The sequence below is a fragment of the Lonchura striata genome, chromosome 1 (assembly GCF_050655825.1).
Source record: "Lonchura striata isolate lonStrDom1 chromosome 1, ASM5065582v1, whole genome shotgun sequence".
NCBI classification, from domain to species: Eukaryota; Metazoa; Chordata; class Aves; order Passeriformes; family Estrildidae; genus Lonchura; species Lonchura striata.
The window spans coordinates 34,552,446-34,573,288 of record NC_140703.1 but is presented as its reverse complement, the minus strand read 5'-3'; the positions used below and the strand labels follow the sequence as shown (position 1 = coordinate 34,573,288).

General features: G+C 42.4%; 1 protein-coding gene across 16 annotated transcripts in view; it reads left to right on the top strand.

Moving 5' to 3' along the window:
- The window catches only part of TENM4 (teneurin transmembrane protein 4), a 1,547,070-nt gene that overhangs the window by 1,464,848 nt on the left and 61,379 nt on the right, over positions 1-20,843 (top strand). For 14 of the 16 annotated variants that reach the window (XM_085592903.1, XM_085592878.1, XM_085592882.1 and 11 more), the window contains 5 exons: positions 6,230-6,491; positions 12,237-12,504; positions 14,513-14,656; positions 15,637-15,886; positions 18,384-18,404. In XM_085592903.1, the coding sequence (XP_085449029.1) occupies positions 6,230-6,491; positions 12,237-12,504; positions 14,513-14,656; positions 15,637-15,886; positions 18,384-18,404 (945 nt within the window). The remainder of the gene's footprint in view (positions 1-6,229; positions 6,492-12,236; positions 12,505-14,512; positions 14,657-15,636; positions 15,887-18,383; positions 18,405-20,843) is intronic. The other 2 variants (XM_085592939.1, XM_085592927.1) reach the window with 1 other exon arrangement.

Here is a 20,843-nt window from a genome sequence, read left to right as displayed (position 1 = left end):
CAACAGGTGAATAGAAGGAGTTAGAGCAGTGTTGTCTTGGCAGCCAAGAGGGCAAACCCCATCCTGTGGTGTATCAAACACAGCATGACCAGACAGTCAAAAAGGTGGTTGTCCTGCTGTATCCAGTGTTGGTGTAGCCTCGCCCAGAACACTGCATGCAGTTCTGGGCCCCACGATTTAAGAAAGTTGTTCAGGTCCTTTAATGTGTCCTGAGGAAGACAAGAAAGTGGTGACAAGACCTGAAAGAATATCCTGTGAGCAGCATGTGAGGGCTCCGAGTTTCTCCAGTTCAGAGAAAAGGAGACTTGAAGGGGTGACCTCATTGCTTCCTACAGCTTCCTCAGGAGAAGGTGTGGAGAGGGAAGTACTGAGCTCATCTCTTTGGTATCCACTGATAGAACTCATAGGAATGGTTCAAAACTGCACAGGAGAGATTTAGACTGGACATGAAGAAACATTTCTTAACTGAGAGGGTGTTTAAACACTGAAACAGGCTTCCAGTTAAGGAAACTTCCCTGTTTAACCATCCAGAAGCCACTCCGGCAGGCACAGATGGGCCACCTGAGCTCTCTCCTCTCCTCTCCTCTCCTCTCCTCTCCTCTCCTCTCCTCTCCTCTCCTCTCCTCTCCTCTCCTCTCCTCTCCTCTCCTCTCCTCTCCTCTCCTCTCCTCTCCTCTCCTCTCCTCTCCTCTCCTCTCCTCTCCTCTCCTCTCCTCTCCTCTCCTCTCCTCTCCTCTCCTCTCCTCTCCTCTCCTCTCCTCTCCTCTCCTCTCCTCTCCTCTCCTCTCCTCTCCTCTCCTCTCCTCTCCTCTCCTCTCCTCTCCTCTCCTCTCCTCTCCTCTCCTCTCCTCTCCTCTCCTCTCCTCTCCTCTCCTCTCCTCTCCTCTCCTCTCCTCTCCTCTCCTCTCCTCTCCTCTCCCCTCCCCTCCCCTCCCCTCCCCTCCCCTCCCCTCCCCTCCCCTCCCCCCTCCCCTCCCCCTCTCCCTCTCCCTCTCCCTCTCCTCTCCTCTCCTCTCCTCCCCTCCCCTCCCCGAACTTCCTTTTCCTTCCCAGAATTTCCCTTCCTGCAACTTCCCTTCCCATTATTTATTATTATTAACTTCATTATATCACCTAGAATCTTTAGCCAGCAATTTGGTAATGTGGTGCCCATGCATATAAAAAGAAGATGCCTGCTGCTCCCAGCAGATCTATTCTTGCTAATTCATGTTGAAATTATTAGGAGAAGTTATTAAGATTACAGTTGTGTTAGAGGCAGAATCTGAACAATCATGCTCAATCAAAACAAAAGCAAGTGCAAGGGAATGTCTTTCATCTTATCTTTTGTTTGTCAGTGCTAATTGGCCCCCTTTCTTTTAAGAACAGAAATATAACAGAAGGGGTTCCAGATGCATATGCTCTATGTATTGACTACTAACCACTAGCACTTGGGAGAGGATTTATGGATTTTAGCACCTCTCCAATCCACAGCTTTCATTTGAGTTGGCCATAGAAACAGACAGAATTTTAATGAAAAAGAACATGTGCTAGCAACGTGTGCTTGATGCTGTCCTGTTCACACTCAAGGATGTTTGCACCTACTGTAACACTGGTGGGGACTGGGAGGTTTTCTAAGTGATGCTCCAGCTCTTCAATGTTATGACAATAAAATGCAGATGATAAATAGGCATTCCAGGGAAAGGACACCCCTGGAGCTGGTGTCTTCTTATTGCCAGCAGCTTAGATATTACTGCAAAAAGGAGAAAATCTGAGCTTTTGTGCTTAAGGGTATCTCTGGCAACCTTACTGAATCTGCTTTGTGGGAAAGTGGGATCCAAACCACACTCTCAATTATCAGCTTGCTGTGTATGGACCAGCACAAAATCTGTGTCCAGTAGAACAGATAAATATGACTAAAAGATTGCTGGACAACAATGCCTGCCATAACCTTTTGTTCCGTCTGTTTCCTTGTCTGTGTACAACACCCAACTGCTGTATGTAATCATTAATTTAGATTACAAGTACTTTGAGGAAAGAAACCATCTCTTTGCATTGCAGTTGTGCTGTACCTAGCACAGAGGGACTTTATTGTGAACTGTACCTCTAGCCAGCAAACATGAAAGCTAAAGGGACAGAGCATGAAGGTGACTGATGCTATCCAGGATCCCAACCTTTGTAATATTCAATCAACTATTTCTTTCTGACTCTTGAGTGGTGAAAGGTAACCCCCACCCCGCTACAAATCTACTTCTACTGGCAGTTCCAGCTAAGGATGTTCCTTCCATGCTATGTCCTTCCCAAGGTCCAGCTGAGCAGGGGCACAGGGCAGAAAGCAATGCAGCCAGAGCATGCAATGCAGCCGGAGCATCAGTATGCTCCAACAGGCTTCAGTGGACTCCTGGCTCCTTGGAGTGGCTGGCAGCCTCCAGAAGCTAAATTACTTTCAAGGAGCTCAGGGCTGCAGTTGCTGACTCAGCCCCCAGCAGATACTCAGCTCTAAGTGATAAAAAAGACAGAGATCAGCTGTCTCAGAGCAAGGAATCTGTGACCAAGTGGGATTCATCCTAAAACTGTGATTTCTGTAGGCAGCTGGTGGGGGTCAGTGTAACCCCAGACTCTGTGGTATCAGCTCTTCTGATTTCACTTTCTTCACCTTCCTCTCAAGTCAATCAGCTTCTACAGAAACCTGGTGCACAAGCATCAAACAAATTGTCCAGTTGCAGTGCTGAGCCTCCAGAATAATGAACATACCTTCCAATTTGGCTAAGAGATACATGCAGGTATTTTCTCAAATGAGCAGGCACATCGGTGCATGTGTGTACTTTGTAGGTACTCTTATTCCAGTTTCTATTATCTTTTTTATGGGTTTTGTGCAATTTTTCTTTTTAATAGAGCATGTCTCATCAGCTTTTGTACAGCAAAGTTTTCATGTGATTGAGTCAACTTTGTTTAAAGGAATTGGTGCTCTTAGACAAGAAGAAGCAGGTTCTCCTGAACTGCAGTAGCAGGCTGCATGCAGTCCAGAGCAGTGCACAGTCATAAAGGGTCATTTCTCCCATCTTTAGTGTCAGTCTGGTTTGGAGAATAAATGGGAGCACACATGCAAGCAGTTACTTTGTTCCAGGGGTCATGAGATAACTGCATAAAACTCAGCAGGTTTATTATTTGGCATATTCACCATAGGAGTATCTTTTCTTGAAAATGTGAACTGAGTTGCCATAAACTGATTTAGTAAATCAGTTTACTGATAGCAGGGAAATAACTGGGGTTTTAAAGTAAGAGAATTTAAAGATACAATTGCATCAGTTTAGCTAGATTGGTTCCTAAGCTGATTTTGTTGCTCCAGGTTTGGGGGTTTTGGGTTTTCTTTTTGGCATGATAAAGTAACCAAATGAGTAAGTAAGATTTCAATTTTAGAATTACAGTGAGGTAAATTTTTCACCTCTGTAAGGGGACTCACTTTATTCCAGGTCTCTCCTATAACATTGCTCAGATACACCCTGACATAGTGAAACCATGGTCCTGTTTAAGTCACATTACTTAGACTGAGCAAAACTCCTATAACTTCAAGGCTTGAATGTGGTTTTAGCCTAATTACTGCACCAGAGAGTTTGTTTATATAACAGGGCATGAATATAAAGTGACAACTCTCAAACTACTCTGTTGTATGCATTTCTCTGTAAAGCAAACAACAGTTCAAAGTATTAGTACTGGATTATAAACCACATTTTTAAAAAAGTTTTAAATTTGATTAAAGTGGTAGTTTAGAGAGGCTGCAAGTCCTCAGTAGCCCTGGGTTGTAGGAACACTATTAATAAAACTGCAAGAAGGTCTCCAGATTTTTCCATATTGCATTCAGCAGCTTTGGCATAGCTTTCTCAGAAATACCAAAAACAACGAAAATTCAGAGAAGAGAGATGAGAAAGGGTTATATTTTCCTGTGGGGTTTTTATTTTTTCAGCCTGCTTTGAGTAAATAGATAATTTCATCCTTCAGCTTGTCTCTCCAGAGTCTTTAAAGAAAAACAACAAAATGACTGTACAACAGTATGATTTTTACGGAGTAGTAAAAAATACATCAGAGATGAGCAGCAAAAACAGAAATAAAATTATCTTATTCCTTCAATCCCAAGACAGTTTTCCTTTTGTTAAATTTAATTTCAGTGAGGGAAACTGGGAGCTGTTTTCAGTTTGGTTTTTTCTGTTTGGTTTTGGCTTTACCTTTTGTTCAGTTCATCAGTAACTTGAAAGCTGCACCTTGGGACTCAGGGAAAACCAGCTTGTGAGCGACACTGCTTGCTAAAAAATACTGCATGGTTCTGTTTTCACAGCTGCTGGAGCCTGACATGGAGGTGGTGCTTTCCCTTCTGCATCCCTTTTTGGAGATGCAGGAGAGGCCAAGACATATCCCCCCAGCAGATTCCATCCCTGATCCAGGCTCAGTGAAGCCGAAGGGATGAAACAGAGGTGTTTGCAAATAAGATCTCTTCCAACTTGCCTAAAAACTTGTGGAGAATCATTTGTAATGTTTATTTCTTCCCTCCTGTTGGCCCGTTGAGTGCCCAGATCCATGCAGAGCAAGCATCTCCCTCCCACCTGAAGGACTTGCCAAATGCTAATTGACTGTTAAAAACATTCACATCAGGGTACAAACGTTGTGCAGCTTTGCTGGCAGGGACCAGCAAGTTTCTCCTGAGGTTGCTCTAAGCCAAGCTCCATAGGTCTGGGAATATGATGCCCCAACTCAAGTGGTAGAATAAACATGGCTTTGGCTTTTTGAAGTGCTTTCCACTTCCTATCATGGACTCATTTCAACATTCTTTAATGAATAACCTTTTCATAATTCTATTTCCTAAATGGCACCTCAATCCATAAACCATTAAATAAAAAAGGCTCCCCCAAAAAACTGCTTGACAAAGACTTTGTTTTTTAAATAGTTCATCCCATTGTTGCTCCTCAGGGATTTTTGCACCCAACCTGAAAGCCTGATAATTAATTTTTAAAAATAATTTTAGATACTTTTTTCACCTTCTTTCTTACCGTTTTTTACAAGGTGCATCAAGTCTGGCTTTGGGCAATCAAAAGTGTTTCGGATCCCAGTTCTCATGCAGAGAAGCACTTAAGCTCATAGCTCTTTAAGCACATGAGCAGCTCTGCTGAAACCAGTGAGCCTGATCACATGCATAAACTCTCAGTGAGAGTGTCATACAGGAGTACCAAGCATAAAAGTGAGAAGCAGGGATGAGAAAACTTCCTTTGCCTGAAGCACATGTTTGGCATTGCAACCAAAGAGACAGTGAGAAAAAGACAAAGGAGCAAAAACAAGCCATCATCAATTTCTGTTGAAATCCTTTCCTTTCTTATTTAACACCACTTTTTTGGGTTCTATGCATAGTAGATATATCCCTGTGGTACTTGATAAAATCTCCATCTGTGACAAGATGTGAAGTTTAAATACAAAACTTAAAAAATCACTAGAAACCTTATCCCAACATCTTTACATCCAGAGGATGAACGTTTTCCTTATCAAGGTAACATTTTTTCACACAGCTCTGGAAGGCTGTCTGTTATCCAACACTACACAGGCAGATAAGCCACTTGGCTGGAGGTAGCTTAGGGTGAAGTCAGAGACCACAGGCAGTGATTCATCTGCTCTGCTCTAAATGTTTAAGAGTCAAAAAAGATGATGTGTGGAGTGCTGTGGCACACAGACACTCTGCACTTATGTATTTCTAATAGACTAGGCCCAGTCCATGACTGGGCTCCCCATGTTCCCTGGTTTGCATGAGGCATTAGTCCGGTTAGTAGAGATGCCAAGATAATTCAATAGGAATGTGTCAGAGAAACCTCTTTCCTAATAGTTTATTTCATCATATGAATTGATCCAATTGGTGCATTTGTTTGGATAATCACTCTTTAAAAAAAAAAAAAAAAAGAAAGAAAGAAAATAGAAAATGAGTATGTATGGCCAAAATAAGTTGGTGCTAGAAAAGCATCAACAAAGGTAAACATGTTCCAAAAAAGGGATGGGTATGATTTCAATATACATGAAGACAAAGAAGCTGAGCTTGGACTCCTGCCTCTGACACTTGCTGTTATGAGGTAAACCCTATTTGGGCTTCACATTTTAGGTTCATAAAATGAGACTGATGACATTTCTTACAGTTATTTTCTGGGATCCTTCCTAGGGAGTTGAAACAAACAGATGGGGTAGTGCTTGCACTAATTTTGTTTTCCGTCTCTTAAAACAGCTTTGATCTTGTTACCATTGGTGGAATCTCCATTATCCTGCACTTTGAGCGGGCTCCCTTCATCACCCAAGAGCACACACTGTGGTTGCCGTGGGATCGCTTCTTTGTGATGGAAACCATAGTCATGAGGCATGAAGAGAATGAGATCCCAAGCTGTGACCTCAGTAACTTCGCCCGGCCCAACCCTGTGGTCTCTCCTTCTCCGCTCACTGCTTTTGCAACTTCCTGCTCAGAGAAAGGTCCTATTGTTCCTGAAATCCAGGTATGAGCCGTCTGAACTGAGGGACAATAACTCATAAAATCATAGAATGGTCGTGTAGTTCCAGCCCCCCTGCCTTAGGCAGGCACACCTTCCATTAGACCAGGTTGATCAGTGCCCCATCCAACCTGGCATTGAATTGGGACTGGGGCATCCACAATTTGCTCTGGGCAACCTCTGCCAGTGCCTCCTCATCTCCATCTACTTTCTGTGCTTCTTTTGAGAGCTTTGAGCAACACAAATGCAACTATTCTCCTGCTTTCCTAAGAATAAACATTCCCTGTTTGTTACCCCATTTTTCAGACATTTGGCAGGAGCGCTCACTCCCAGGCACTAGCTTTACCAGATTTCTTTTCCCCTATCCCTGAGAGACAGAGGCAAAGCACTTGTGGCTGACAGTTCATGAGCTGGGACCCTTGTGTGACCAAAAACAAGCCCTTGGTCAGCCCTTTGGCATTCAGCATACCCAGCACCAGGCTGATGCCCTTCTGGCTCATGCTCTAATGCCTGTCTTGCTCAGGAGCAAATTCCACCCACTGGGCACTGTAAACCTTAGTGGTGGAGTGTTGGAGTGAACTTTCTCATTGTTGGAAGTCATACCCCCAGCCCAACTCTACTCAGCTGCTGAGACAGCAGTCACCCAGCAGATGGGTGAGAAGGGGCCAGCCTGCAGAGCACCTCAGTTTTGTTGCATTTCATGACATTTGGAATGGATGAGCAGAGTGAGAGGGTTACGTTTCTCATCCCCATTTTCCTTTTTTATGGGTAAGTGTGAGTCAGATAAAGAACCTTAACAATCTGCTGTGACTTCAAAGTATTTTGTCAAATGGAAAGTTGTGTTTTAAACGGAATAGTCCAAGGAACCAAATTATAAATTTTCCCTAAAAACACTTAATTCTGTTCAAATACATGGATGTAGCAGCATTCAGCCTTTGCTACCTTGGACGTGCTGTTCTCTGGATTTCATATGCCAGTGTTCACATGTCCCGAGTATTGCTTTAAGAGACAATAATCTGCCAAGGTGGAAATAATAACAAGTGTAGAGACAAATTGTGTGCTTCCAGCATGACTCCACTGGGGTTACAGTACTGTTAATGAGGAAAGAAGTAACTTTATACTTTCTGATTTTAATAAACCAGGTGCTAAACCCAGTAGTAAATAAAGCTAGTGGTGTCTTTAACTTTCTCTGTGGACCAAGTCTTATGGTCCTTTCTTATGCTAATTTCCAATTACAGTCCCCATGTTTATCCCAGCATAATTACTAATTAAGTCTTGTATCTTGTAAAGTCCATCATGTTATAAATTTTTGGTTCAGAATCTTGGTTTCCACATCATTTTATTAAATAAACAAACACAATGAAAGGTAATGGTCAGTGCTGCCTGGGAAAAAGCAAATATCTGATACAGTGCAAATATGATCATGACTTCAGTCATTTGGTACCACAAACACCTTCCAGTATACCAGGCTGCTCAGAGCCCCATCCAACCTGATTTTGAATGTTTTCAGGGTTGGGGCATCTGCCATCTATCTGAGCAACCTGTATCAATGTTTTTCTACCCTCATCAAAGATATTTAGTGCCATTTGAAATGTGCTGATGATATCCTGCTTGACTTCCAACTGCCAATCCAGAATTATCCCCCTATCAGTGTCCTGCATTATATCTTCTGGATCCTTTTGAATGGCAGATCACTTGGACATCCCAAGTCCCAATAGACACTTGTAGTTATGGAATCTAATACATAACAAAGATTAATTTTGAGATTATAAGGAGTTCACATGCAGTTGTCTGGATATGTACCAAATATCTGAACTCTTGTTTAAGAGGACAGAAATCTAACCAGTACATCAGAGGAGCCTGCACATCACTTAAGCTGACCACCGTGAAGCTTTCTGGTTCTCACTGACAGTATCAGTTAGATTCCACTGGCTGAAATTGATGGTATCAGATTGATTCCACTGACTGAATGAATGTGTGTGTTTACATCACATTGTTTATGTGATGTAGACATCTCATAAATAGGCTCATGTGAGATAGCTCATGCTCCCTCATTTGAGCATATTTATAAGTTGACATCCGGATTTAGATGCCTTAAACTGGAATTGAATCCCACTCTTAAGTTTACAAGGCAATACCAAACTTCTAAAGAGTCTGTATCTGCTGCTATCTGTAGGCAAGACCTAAAAGAGCAGTTCAGAGTAGACACCTAACTTAGGTTCCTAAATTGACATAAGATGAATCCCATACATGATGAACACAGTGCTTTTCCTGTGTGCCATATATCTGAGCTAAAACCTGTAAATCAATATTCCACCTCAAATATTGACAGCTGAAGGTTAGCAGAGTTTGTGGTGCAGGAGTTTACAAGAGAATCTGATTTGTGGCAGAGTCCTGACTGTACTGCAGTTCAGAAATGGACTACTTTTCATTTCTATACTGGATGTATGCACCATAAAAAATAACCTAGCTGTCCATTCCTGCAGCTGCATTTTATAATACCCAGTTCTCAGTAGGGAAATGTTAAATATAAAAGGTGTAAGTGTATAGCTGGGAGGAGGTGACAAGCAGATAGCAGGGCTAGGAAAGAGGTTTTGACAAGTGGGTAGATAAGAACCCCATGAGTTCCAACAAATAAATGCAGTGCTCTCTACCTGACTGCATTCAAAAAACCTAGTAGTACATTTTTAATATTTGATTCAGGTGCCTATAGACAGCTCTGGGGCCATTCAGGATGCCCTGAAGTGCCCCTTCAGGCCTCCAGCTGTACCTTCAGAAAGGTGGAGATGTCAGAAAGGTCCATGTCAGAGTTGTCATGCCCTTGCAGAAGTTTTGGATACTGCAGAGTGTCTCAAAAGCACTAGATGTCTGTGTTGAGGCTCCTGAATCAGATTCAAAATGGTTTTCCTTTTCAAAATTCTCTCTGAGCATCTTACAAAAAAAAAGAAAAAAAAAAAAAAAAGACATTGACTGTTCCTTGCCTGTTTGCTGGCAGGGCGAAGAGTAACTGTAAGAGACATGTGTAACCCAGCACACAGAAACAAGATTTCCTACCTTGTCTCATGCCATGAGTAGAAAAATTGCTACTAAGACGAGCAGATTCTCACCACAGAGCCAAGAGAACATGACAGTGAAAATTGCGATCCTGTGTAAATCCCCAGTAAGCCTGAAGAATCAGCTCTTCTGCCTGCCCAGACTCGTGGCTGGACCTCTTTAAAAGAGCAGATTATATTGGTTAGTCTGGGATAAACCCTAAGAGTGTTTCACAAGGCCTGTAGTAATAGCATATGAGTGTGTCTGGGCCAAACAGCAATTATCAAATAGAAATAAGGGCACAGTTTAGCTCTTCTAGCACATTCAGATTATTTTAAAGCTGGTTTTCCCCCTTTTTTCCCACTGATAGCCTATGAATTATACACCCACCCCACCCCCACCACCAGTGCTGTGTTTTGTTGCTAGTTTGTCACCACTTACAAACTACAAATATGTTTTGAATTACTATTTGAACCCTCTCTTCAAGCAGACACCTTTAAACACAGCCCCTTGTGCTGTTCAGTGCCTTGGCAGCGTGGGGCTGACCTTTTCTTTGGAATGGTTGACAGCAGAAATAGATCATGACAGAGAGAAATAATTACTTATGACAAGAATCTGAAGCAGACTTTCTAAATAGTATCTCCATGACAATTATTTTTGCCTGTTTTTATCCTAATAGGGTTACATATGAAGACAGATTTGATACAAGGAACCACCTTTACTACAGTTTGGCTCAGCTTGTCTCTGGTTGAGCCTGGTCCACATCCAGCTTGTTGATGATCTCATAAAATATAGTTTTAAAATCCTGGGTTTTCCCAGTTCTGTCATATTTCAGCCTCCTAAGCACTGAGATATGTAAATTAAAAAGATTGCATTAGAGAAGGTAAATATTTATGAGCACAGTGGAATGGGACTTTAACTGCTGGATGTATCTGTTTTCAAGTGCTGCAACACTCCAAGCCTTTTAGTTATCACTTTAAAAAGTGTTGGGCCTTGGATAACATCTCAGAAGAGGTGTTTTCAGGGGGTCGATCATGAGATTTGTCATTTTTGATAACACTAACCAGGAAACCTGTAAGAGTTGAGCAACTCACTGTGCCAGGGAAGTGTGCTGTTCCCACATAGAAGGAGTTGGGTATAGGAGTGACATAACTTGTCAGGCACAAGGATCATGGAATCTGGAATCTCCTGAGTGAGAAGGGACCCACAAGGATCATTGAGTCCAGTTTCTGGACCTACAAAGGACACCCCAAGAATCACACTGTGATAGATGTTATCCCTTCCTGATGGGTGGATCTCTTGACCCACCTGCCTTCCAGCTTCCTCGCCCTTAATATTCAGAAGATGACTATTGCTAGGGATGCATTTTCCAAGTTCATTTAGGGTCCAGCACACTGAAGAACTTCAGAAGTGATACAGGAGAGAACTGTGCCAGCTGTGACCTTTTAACACATCCCATTAGCAGACCAGGCTTTCCAGCTCGCTGATAAGCTTCTACCTTCATTTTTCAATATCTTCCAGAGGTTGCTGACTAGTGCCAAAAATATCCAAGTTGGGTGCTTACCCAAGAGTGAAGTTTTTTTGAAAGTGACAATGTTTTTCTCCTCAGATTTTTTTTATCAGCATTTTGCATGGAAAGATCAGCACAGTGTCAGGAATATACTGGTATTACTTTCCATAAACTTTTCAAGCATTTCTCTATTTAAAAAAAAAAAAAAAATCTCTGGTGATACTTTAGCAGGTAAATTAACTGAAAATCCCATTTTTATTGAGACTTCTCTGTTCTCAAAGCAGAAGAGGTTTTCCCTGATGTGTCTTCAGTCTTTTCTGAAGTTCTATACTGTAATGGGCAACTATTAGATAACTGTCCCAGTCAGTAAGAAATACCCACACTTATGGCTGTGGGGGGGAATAAAGCAACTCACTTAGAATACGGAGGAGTTTGGAAAAGAAAGAGAAGGAAGAGTGCAAGGGAACAGAAAGGAGTTGTAGGTGGTAGGTCAGGCCAACAGTTTTATCACCTAGGTGAGAAGGCAAGGAATTTTAAGCAAGTACCAGAAGAAGTAGGAACAAATGTCAGGTCAGAAAATAAGGGCGAAAACACAGATTAAAAAAAAGGCTAGAGGTAGATGGTAGATCAGGTAGAGAGTCACAGAGAAGAGGTAGGAGAGGAGCAGTTTCAAAGTAGGAGAGATGGGTAAGTCAGAGGAGGGAGGATGGAATCAGGATTCATTAATGTCTTGGAGAGAATTGCATGTTATGGTCAGGACCAGGAAACATCCTTAAGTCCAAGTAGGGTGTGATATTTTGCTGGGAACAGGAAGCCAGGAGACAAAAATTAGAGGCCTCTAAAACCTATGATGATAAAAGACAGAAAATGGAAGCTAAACTGATGGGCTGTAATTATCTGAGATCCCAGGCTCTTTTCTCTGTGGGTCCTGGTACTCCTTTTAAGAGTGAGTCTCTTTGTAAACCCTGTCTTAATGTGACTCTTTGTTCCCCTGTTCTCCCATGTAACAGAGATAGAGAAGGCGGGAGGCATTCCTTAGCTTCCAGAAATAAGTTACGTATATGATTTCATACTTGATGCCTACTAGGTGCCTTTTTAGACATGCCTGCCAGAGCTTTTATACAGGTGTGTTTGATAAATTACAGCTTCACTGCCTTTTGCTGTCTGCTCGCTGCTGATTTAACACCTCATGGATTGCTTTTCCACAGGCTCTACAAGAGGAGATTAACGTTTCTGGCAGTAAAATAAAAGTGAGTTACCTGAGCAGTCGCACAGCTGGCTACAAATCAGTGCTGCGGATCAGCATGACCCACCCCACCATCCCCTTCAACCTCATGAAAGTCCACCTCATGGTGGCCGTCGAGGGACGACTCTTCAGAAAGTGGTTTGCAGCAGCTCCAGACCTGTCCTACTATTTCATCTGGGACAAGACAGATGTCTACAGCCAGAAGGTGTATGGGCTCTCTGAAGCCTTTGGTAAGTGATCCCAGGGTTTGTGCCTCCTTTTAGAAGCAGTAGCAGTGATAGACCTTGTCCTAGATCAGTATGGTCTGACTGCAGACACATGAATGGTCCCTGCAGATTTGCTGCAGCACACATTCCCCAGCAGGTGAATCCCAGAATGTTTTGGGTTGAAAGGGACCTTAAAGGCCATTTAGTTCCAATGCCCCAGTCAGGGGCAGGGATGACACCCATTAGATTGGGTTGCCCAGAGCCCCATCCAATCTGCCTTGAACACTTTCAAGGACAGAGTACAAATACTTATCTGTTCTCTGGCTCATGGCCCAGCACATACATCCTAAGCTGCTCCCATCATATTAATACAGAAGGAATTAACTGGAACTAGAAGTGTTTGGCTGCCTCTCAACTATAGCTAAAAACTGTCAACACTGCTTTGAAAGGAATCCCTGGGACAGAGCCCTGATTGCCACTGCTCCTTGTGCCTGACCTTCAGGGTTGGTCTAATCTTAGTTTCCTCTTTGTTACTGATTCAAGAATGCCAGCCCATACTGGGTGTTTAGTGAGAAGAGGTGATGCAGTTCTGCAGCAACTGCTTCCCATCTGTCAACACCTAGTGGACACTCAGTTAAAGTTCTTCAACTGAGTCTAGTCTAGTCCCTTCAGGCTGCCAGGAAATTATATCAGCAAAATGGGAGAGATCCCAAATTAGCAAATACAGCTCCTGTTGACAGAAGGATGGTTCATTATGCCTCATAGCTCAACTGAAGAAAAGTCTTTTTATAGGAATTGCAGGTTGCCTGGTTTTCCAGGAGTAAGAATAGGTGCCTTCCTCCTCTCACTCACGTTCAGCTGCCTTGAGCAGGCTGGATTTTACACCCTACTGAGCCTTACCCAGCTGGGAGTCCACATTGAGAAATGTAGCATATCCTGAAGGACTCTGTGTGCATGCTCTTTAAGATGCTAGATCATCAGTGGGACCTGGAGTGCTCCGTGAAACAGCTCTGCAGCTCCAGAGTACACAAGCAAGTCTGAGGACATCAGCATTCATGCCTTCAATGATTCTCACCTCCAGAACAGTGGAAAATATTGACCTTTCATATCCTAACTTACATCTTTTTCTGATACAATCTGCAAAAGGCTATGTTTGATGGTGAATCCTGAGTTCTCTCAGTGCTCAGCACTTTTCAAAGAGGCTGGTAAACTTGTACAATAAGACAGGTTTTTTTTATATCTAGTAGGAAAAAAAAATATATGTAATTGCTTTTCATTTGTGTGGAACTTGCAGTTCTGCTCTGCTTCAGCTGTAAAGATTAGAAGAAGAAAAGCAGACCAATGAAAATGGTCCTGCTTCTTCTGAGAAAATCGTAAAGGAATCATTATTCTGTCAAAAACAGTCTTTTCCTTCTGCTGACGTAATTTTAAGCAACTCCAGCGTGTTCCATGGAGTTACTCCTGAAAGACTCTGATTAGACATCATGGCAAGCAAACTTTTGACATTGACAATTACCATAAGTTAACCTGGCTGAGACTGCTGCCTCTGAGGGACTCACTGCTCCATGCATGAATTGCACAAGTCTTTATCTTCCAAGAAAGACCATAATCAAGATTAAGTTCCTGGCATGCACTCTTTGATCAAAGAAATTACATAGGAGTAAAATTCTCCCATTAGAGAGTCCAGCAGTGGTTTACACTCTCAAATCATAGCATACCCTGAGTTGGAAAGGACTCCCACAGATCAAGTCCCAGTCCTAGTATCCGTTGTTTTTAAATATGTCCTTAAAGCAGTGTCTTTTTAGGACATTTGCCCAACACAGACAACAGCATTGACTTTTTTAGACGTGGAATAAACTTTTAAGAGGAAAAAAATATTTGGGCTGTGCATTATGATGATGACATTTTAAATTGAATTAACAATTTTCTCTAGAAATGCTCTTACCCCTGCTCAATTGCAACTCTGTGTGTACTGGCACTGCATTTCTGGGTTACTAATCTAAGGAGTCTCTTGTTTCTCTCTTGTTCACAGTTTCAGTAGGTTATGAGTATGAATCCTGTCCAGACTTAATCCTGTGGGAGAAGAGGACAGCTGTGCTTCAGGGTTATGAAATTGATGCTTCCAAACTTGGAGGATGGTCCCTGGACAAACACCATGCCCTCAACATACAAAGTGGTAGGTTGTCTGTGACTCATAACAAGAGTAATGAAGCATTGCAAGACCAGTTGCTTCTTATCACTAGAAATTCAAGAAAAATAAAGGAAAGAAACCTGACCAACAAATTATTTCTGGTAACATACATTTAGAAGAAATTTGGTGTGCAAAATGTAAAAGAAGCTGGCCATCATGAAGTAGTTGAATGTCAGCCCAGCTTTGTAGTGTTGTAAAAGAAGGGTGTTAACAAGGAAAATATTCCTAAAATAATGAAGGGGAGCCTATTCAGATTGAAGCTCTCACTAAGCATAAATCTACCCAGAGGCATCCTCCAATATGCAAAGTCTGCTTGCAAAACAAGAAGCTTTATGGGTCCTAAAGGAGAGTGGAAGGTTCCAGAGTCCTTGAGGACTGCAAAAGGGAAGCTTAAAAGCTGATCAGAGCATGTCCAAGGGTGGAAGCACTTTGTCCCTTTGGATAATAGTGGTATGGGAGCAAACATCTCATTCTACCCACATCACTGCTGAGAGTGCTATATTTAGAGGGAAAATAGGCAGAGTGCCTCTAAAACTTTGCAGATTAAACAGTTGTTTAGAGAATGTTCCATGGTCTTCCTGGCCCTTACTTTTCCATGAGCTGTGTAATTTCTTTGGTTTTTTTACCTAGTGGACTGCAGATTACAGGGCAAGGAGGAACAGACAGGGCAGGTAAAATTTCATAAGATACTGAAAAGTGCATGTCATTCAAAGGTAAAGACAGTCTTGTTCTCCCTACATATTTTACTTCTGCAGGAAATGTAATGGGTCTAAAAGAAATACTTAATTCAGAGAAGAGGCTCCTCATTTGAAATTATCACAAAACAATGCTATGAAAGATGATAAACCTTCTTGCTACTTAACAGATTTCCCAGCTGGCATGCAGCATTGTCAGTTTGTTCTCCCTTTGGCCTCAGTCTCCCTGTTTCTTTAGTTTTCATAATACTGTTTTCTCTCTCTGTCTAGGCATCTTGCATAAAGGAAACGGGGAAAACCAGTTCATTTCCCAGCAGCCACCTGTAATTGGAAGCATTATGGGCAACGGCCGCAGACGGAGCATTTCTTGTCCAAGCTGCAATGGTCTGGCAGATGGGAACAAACTCCTGGCTCCTGTTGCCCTAACATGTGGGTCTGATGGAAGTCTTTATGTTGGAGATTTCAACTACATCCGAAGGATCTTTCCCTCTGGCAATGTCACCAACATACTGGAACTGAGGTACTCTGTGCTGAATGTGGCTGTTAGAGTAATGCTCTTAAGTTCTGCAGAAATCATATGTACCCAAAAGAAAAATGAGCAGTACTCTTAAAAAAAAAATAAAAAAAAAAAAAAAATAAAAGCAAACAACACAGCAAAACAGAGAAAAAGCTGTCTGGATCTGCCTCTTCTGCAACTCTGCTGACTTTGATTTACACCAGAGAAATACAGGCCTAGCAAGTTCTTCCAGAACTGAATCACATGCCAAAAATATTGACATATTTCTGTGCTGCTAAATCAGGATGTGCTGATGTCTGCCTTTTCCTGTAGTCAGAAACCAGTGGGAATGCTGAAAATTAACAAGCAGCCTCTGAGATAACCTAAACTTGGAAGGACACAGCACTGATGATGATATGTAGAGGTGAATCAGGACTGATAATCACTCACAATTTAGACAAGATGATCACTCTAGGCAGTCACAGACTGGGGTTTTCTTGTTGTTTTTTGAGGGGACAGCTGTAGCAGCCCCCTTCAGTTCCCAACTGAGCAGCAGTGTCGGGCTGAACATGCAGATGGGGAGCATCTGGAAGTAAGTGGAGAGTTTCCTTTTAATGTCAGAAAGCAAAGAAAAAAATATACCGGAGAAATAATAAGAAAGGGTTAGGAACATCAATTAAAAACAATGAAGCAGAGGGAAAAGTATGATTTTTCACAATTTCTGAGAAAATTGAATGTATTGTGTGTGAACCAAATTTCAAATTGATCTCACTGGGGATATTTTTCCTATCTAAAATTTCCACAGCAAATACAAGAATTCACTTCAAAGCAATGGGGCCTGGTTCTGGGCTTTGCACGGCCAGAAAAGCCTCACTCCAGGAAAGTCAGGTAGAGTTAGGGCTGTGTTCCTGAATGAGGCTTCTGTGCTAGGCCTGAGCTCAGGTCCTGAGAAGTCAGTATGAGGACACCTGGTAGGAAGGGTCAACATTCCCATTCACCTCTCAAAATCTGGCCTGAAAGTGAGAATCTTCCCAAAAGTAAGGCCCTCCCTCCTCACTTTTAATATCCCCTGCTGCTGAGGACAAACATAATACTGCATTTCTGCAAGGACTGCAGCCAAATTTGTGCAAGATCCCCTTTGTCCCTCATGCACAAACATACCATAGTCATTAGACCTCGCCAGAAGTCTTATTTAGCATTCAGAACCATCTTTGTAGGTCATGGTGTATGGAAATAAAAGAAATCCAGCCAGCCACCACCAGAAGGCTGGCACTTACAGAATAGCTGCCTTAGTATGGGCACCTCAGAGGGCTGGGACACCTTTCAAGTAAGGAATCAAGAACCTCATTTTTACTATTCTGTTCCATGATACATGAGAACATAATATCTCTCATATTTGTAAAGTGGGAAGCTGGGATAAACCTTCAGACCTGGTCCTCATCAGAGTGTAATATCTATGCTTCTATTGCCAGAAAGTTATTTTAATTACCAAAGGAGAAACTTCCAGAAGAGCCTAGGTGAGCCCAAATCCCATTGCAATGGAGTAGGATTAATAATCTCTTTCTCAGAAGTACAGTTTTGAAAACCCAATCCCCATTTTATTGTCAGTGGAAATACCAGACCAAACAGAGGTTTTGCAAAGCATTTCCTCACTGGGGAAGAGAAAATTGGAAGCCTTGACAGAGTAGCCTTGCTAGCTGTTGTGTAGAGGCACAGAGTTAAATTTACTCCGGAGTTAAATCTGCTGCAACAATTGCTGCTTCATCTGTGCAAACACTCAGGTTACTGGATCTAATAAACATTTCTTCACTCTGGTGTGCTATAAAGTAAGTGGGTTCAGATGTTGGCTGGCTAAAAGGAAAGCCATTGCTTTTGGACTAAATGGAGTTTGCTTGTGTCTTCTCAAATCAGCATCTCCTTTGAGATTAACACCCTCACTGTTTGGCTCCGAGGTTTGTTTGCAGGAGTGGCTTTGGAGAGTTAGTGTTCTGGGAAGCAAATGCATTGTGGGTCACAGAGAGCTGCAGCTGGGTGTGTAACTTAGACCTATGAAAAATGTCCAGCTCAGCATAATTTCAGTTCTCTGGGCTGGAGTTCACAAGGTTACAGCAATGAACTGCCACCCGTAACTGCGCAACTCTTAAGTTACCTTTGTAAATCACAAGGTGTTGCTTTGACTGAGGGAGAAAAAAACTGTAAAGATATCTGCATCTGCATCTATTTAGCTCAGTGCTGCACTGAATGATAGATAAAGTCTGGTAGTCCTATCTCTTGTGTGAGTGAATAACTCTAAGCAGGTGAGATCACACTTCTTTTGTGGTATGCAGCAGTACATAAGTGAGCTCACTGCCAAGTAATATCCAATATAAAATATATCAGTGTCATTCCAGCTAAGTCTTTATTTATTATTGCATTGTGTGATACAGTTACTGTCAAGTTTTCAATCTGCTAATAATGCATCGAACTGAGCTGCTAACACCTCATTCTTTCTTCTATTCCCTGCTTTCCTGTCTTCTGTCAGAAATAAAGATTTCAGACATAGGTAAGCCAACCAGTGGAGAATTCTTATGCTGCTCCCTGTCTTGTTGCATGTTGTTACACAGTGAGCCACAAGTGCCATTTCCAGATGATTCAATAGCAAATGAAGCTGGCGTGATTAAAACTGGCGTAGGCAATCAGTCATCAGAATTGGGAGCCATTAATCACAATGTGAGCCATGCAAGCCTCTGCATGAGCTGTTATAGCTGGAGACAGGGGAAATACCAGCAGGAGAAGCAGGGTAACAGGTGGTGGAGGGGGGAAGAAAAATGTATGGGAATTAACCAAAAAAGTAGAATGGGAACAGCATCAGGATACAGATTAGGACCAACTAGGATGGAAAATTCTCATACAGTGAAAAGCTTTCATTTGAGTTTGAGGGATTTAACAGGCATAATGAAGATCTCTATTTGCCCCAGCATCGCCCACCCAGGGAAGTTCGTTTTTGTAACATTTTTCAGTCTGAGCTTTCATAGAGAGCTTTGACACGTGAAAGTCTGTCAGACTCAAATAGGAGGTAGTGCAACTCACAACCTTAGCCAGGAAATGCAATAAAAGAGTAATGACAAGAAAACAAGATAAAAGAGAGACTCTTAAATTGGAGCTTTGTCACTAAGAATATTTGTCACTTGGGTTCACTGAAGTTTCAGTGGGTTTGATACAATCAGTTGCATTCCAGAAGTTGTCAGCTTCCTGTCACTGACTGTGTTTGCAAGGACTTCTCTGACTCTGACAAGTTTCCCATCCTTCTCCCTGGTTGCTTTTCTAAATCAGAAGCTTAGACTGTGTGGAATTGGGATTTGTGTGTGTGTGTGTGTGTGTGTTTTTAGTTTTCTTTTGCATTTGGGATTGGGGATTTTTCTTGCTACATGCTTTTTATTTGCTGTTTCTTTGACTTCATAAAGGCTATGCTAAACTAGAAATGTTCTTTCATCTGCATGCCTGGAAATGAAATGGAGTAGAAACTGATTTTTTTATCCTATTGCCAGAACAATAATGAAGGGCTGAGCTTCACATATAATGGACTGGCCCAAAGCATCTATTAGCAGGGCTGGGAGGTTGGTACTCAAGACCTTTTCACTAATTGTCCTCATCAGGCTGAGTTCCAGCCCCCCAGGTACTCTTTCACATCATTTGAAGGCTATAGAAAAATTAATTTCTCTTTGACACAGCCAGGTTGTATCCCTAATGCCCAAGAAATACACAGCTACTAAAGTGCATCTGTTTGACAGTGAAGGGCGGCAGCTGTATACCTGTTATGAGAAGAGGTTTTGTGTATGAAAGCAGTATCTGAAGGAAGATCAATGGACTGGCCACAAACACTACAGATTGGCATGCAGAGTTGGCAGGGCTTCAGCCTTTAAGCAATTTCTAAAAACTAAGAAATTAAGTGAAAGAATTCCAAGACATGCCTGCTTCAGTGTAGCCCAAAGGGGATAAGGGAGGGGGGAAGCAGGCGAGGAGCTCCAGATCAAATCCTCCCATCTGTGACTCTGTTGAAGGTGTCACCCATCTCTTAGTGCTTGTTCTGTGACATTGGCTTTAATACTTCTGGCTAGGAAGTCTCTTTGCTACTGACCTTCGAGGAAATGTGTGGGTGTAGTCTCAGCTAAAGCTCCAGTGCTTTAAACTCCAGAGGGTCCTAGGCTTGACACCAGTGACCAGCAATGGTGCAAAGGGGGAGATCCACAGGGCTGAATCGTAGTAGTTTGGAAAAGCTGAAATCCATATGCTAAAGCTGCCTCAGTTCAGGGGAAAGGAATTCCTCCCCAGTATGTCGTCTGTGGTGAGCTTGATCTCCAAAGGTTCTGGAGCTACCCACTAAGAGGCTTGGTTCTGCAGCTCTGTGTGCACAGCCAAGGTCTAACTCTGCAACAGCCTAAATAAGGGACACTAGCTAAGCCAAAAAGTAACACCAAACCATGATGCCTTCTCTGCAGGAATGTGGAGGGCAGTGAGGCATTTATGTCTTGGAAATATACAAAAAGTGGGCACTTAAATTTATTCTTCCTTTCTTGTTTCCATTTATACTGTAGAGAGAAGTCTACAATTAGTGACAAAGAGAGGTATCTCAGCAAACAGCTCTGGGATCAGACAAAATGTCCCTTGCCATCTCTGTCTTGGCTTATGGCATTGTTAAAACATTTTAATGTCCAGAATGTCACACTAGAAGAGCTCTGGGCATCACACAGAAACTGCAAACACTAAATGACCAAGCACAAATCCTGCTCAGTGCACTGTGTGACCTCCTTAGGTATTAATCTAGTGACATCCAGGGAAAAAAGACCAGTACCTCACACAAGCTACAATTAAATCCTCTAGTTCTGAGCTGCAAGGTGCTTAGCATGGAGCCATGGAAACACAGCCCCACTGAACAAAAACCTCCTGACTGCAGGAATTTGGTGGTTCTTTAGTCACTAGCAAATGTACATGGCCAGCAAAG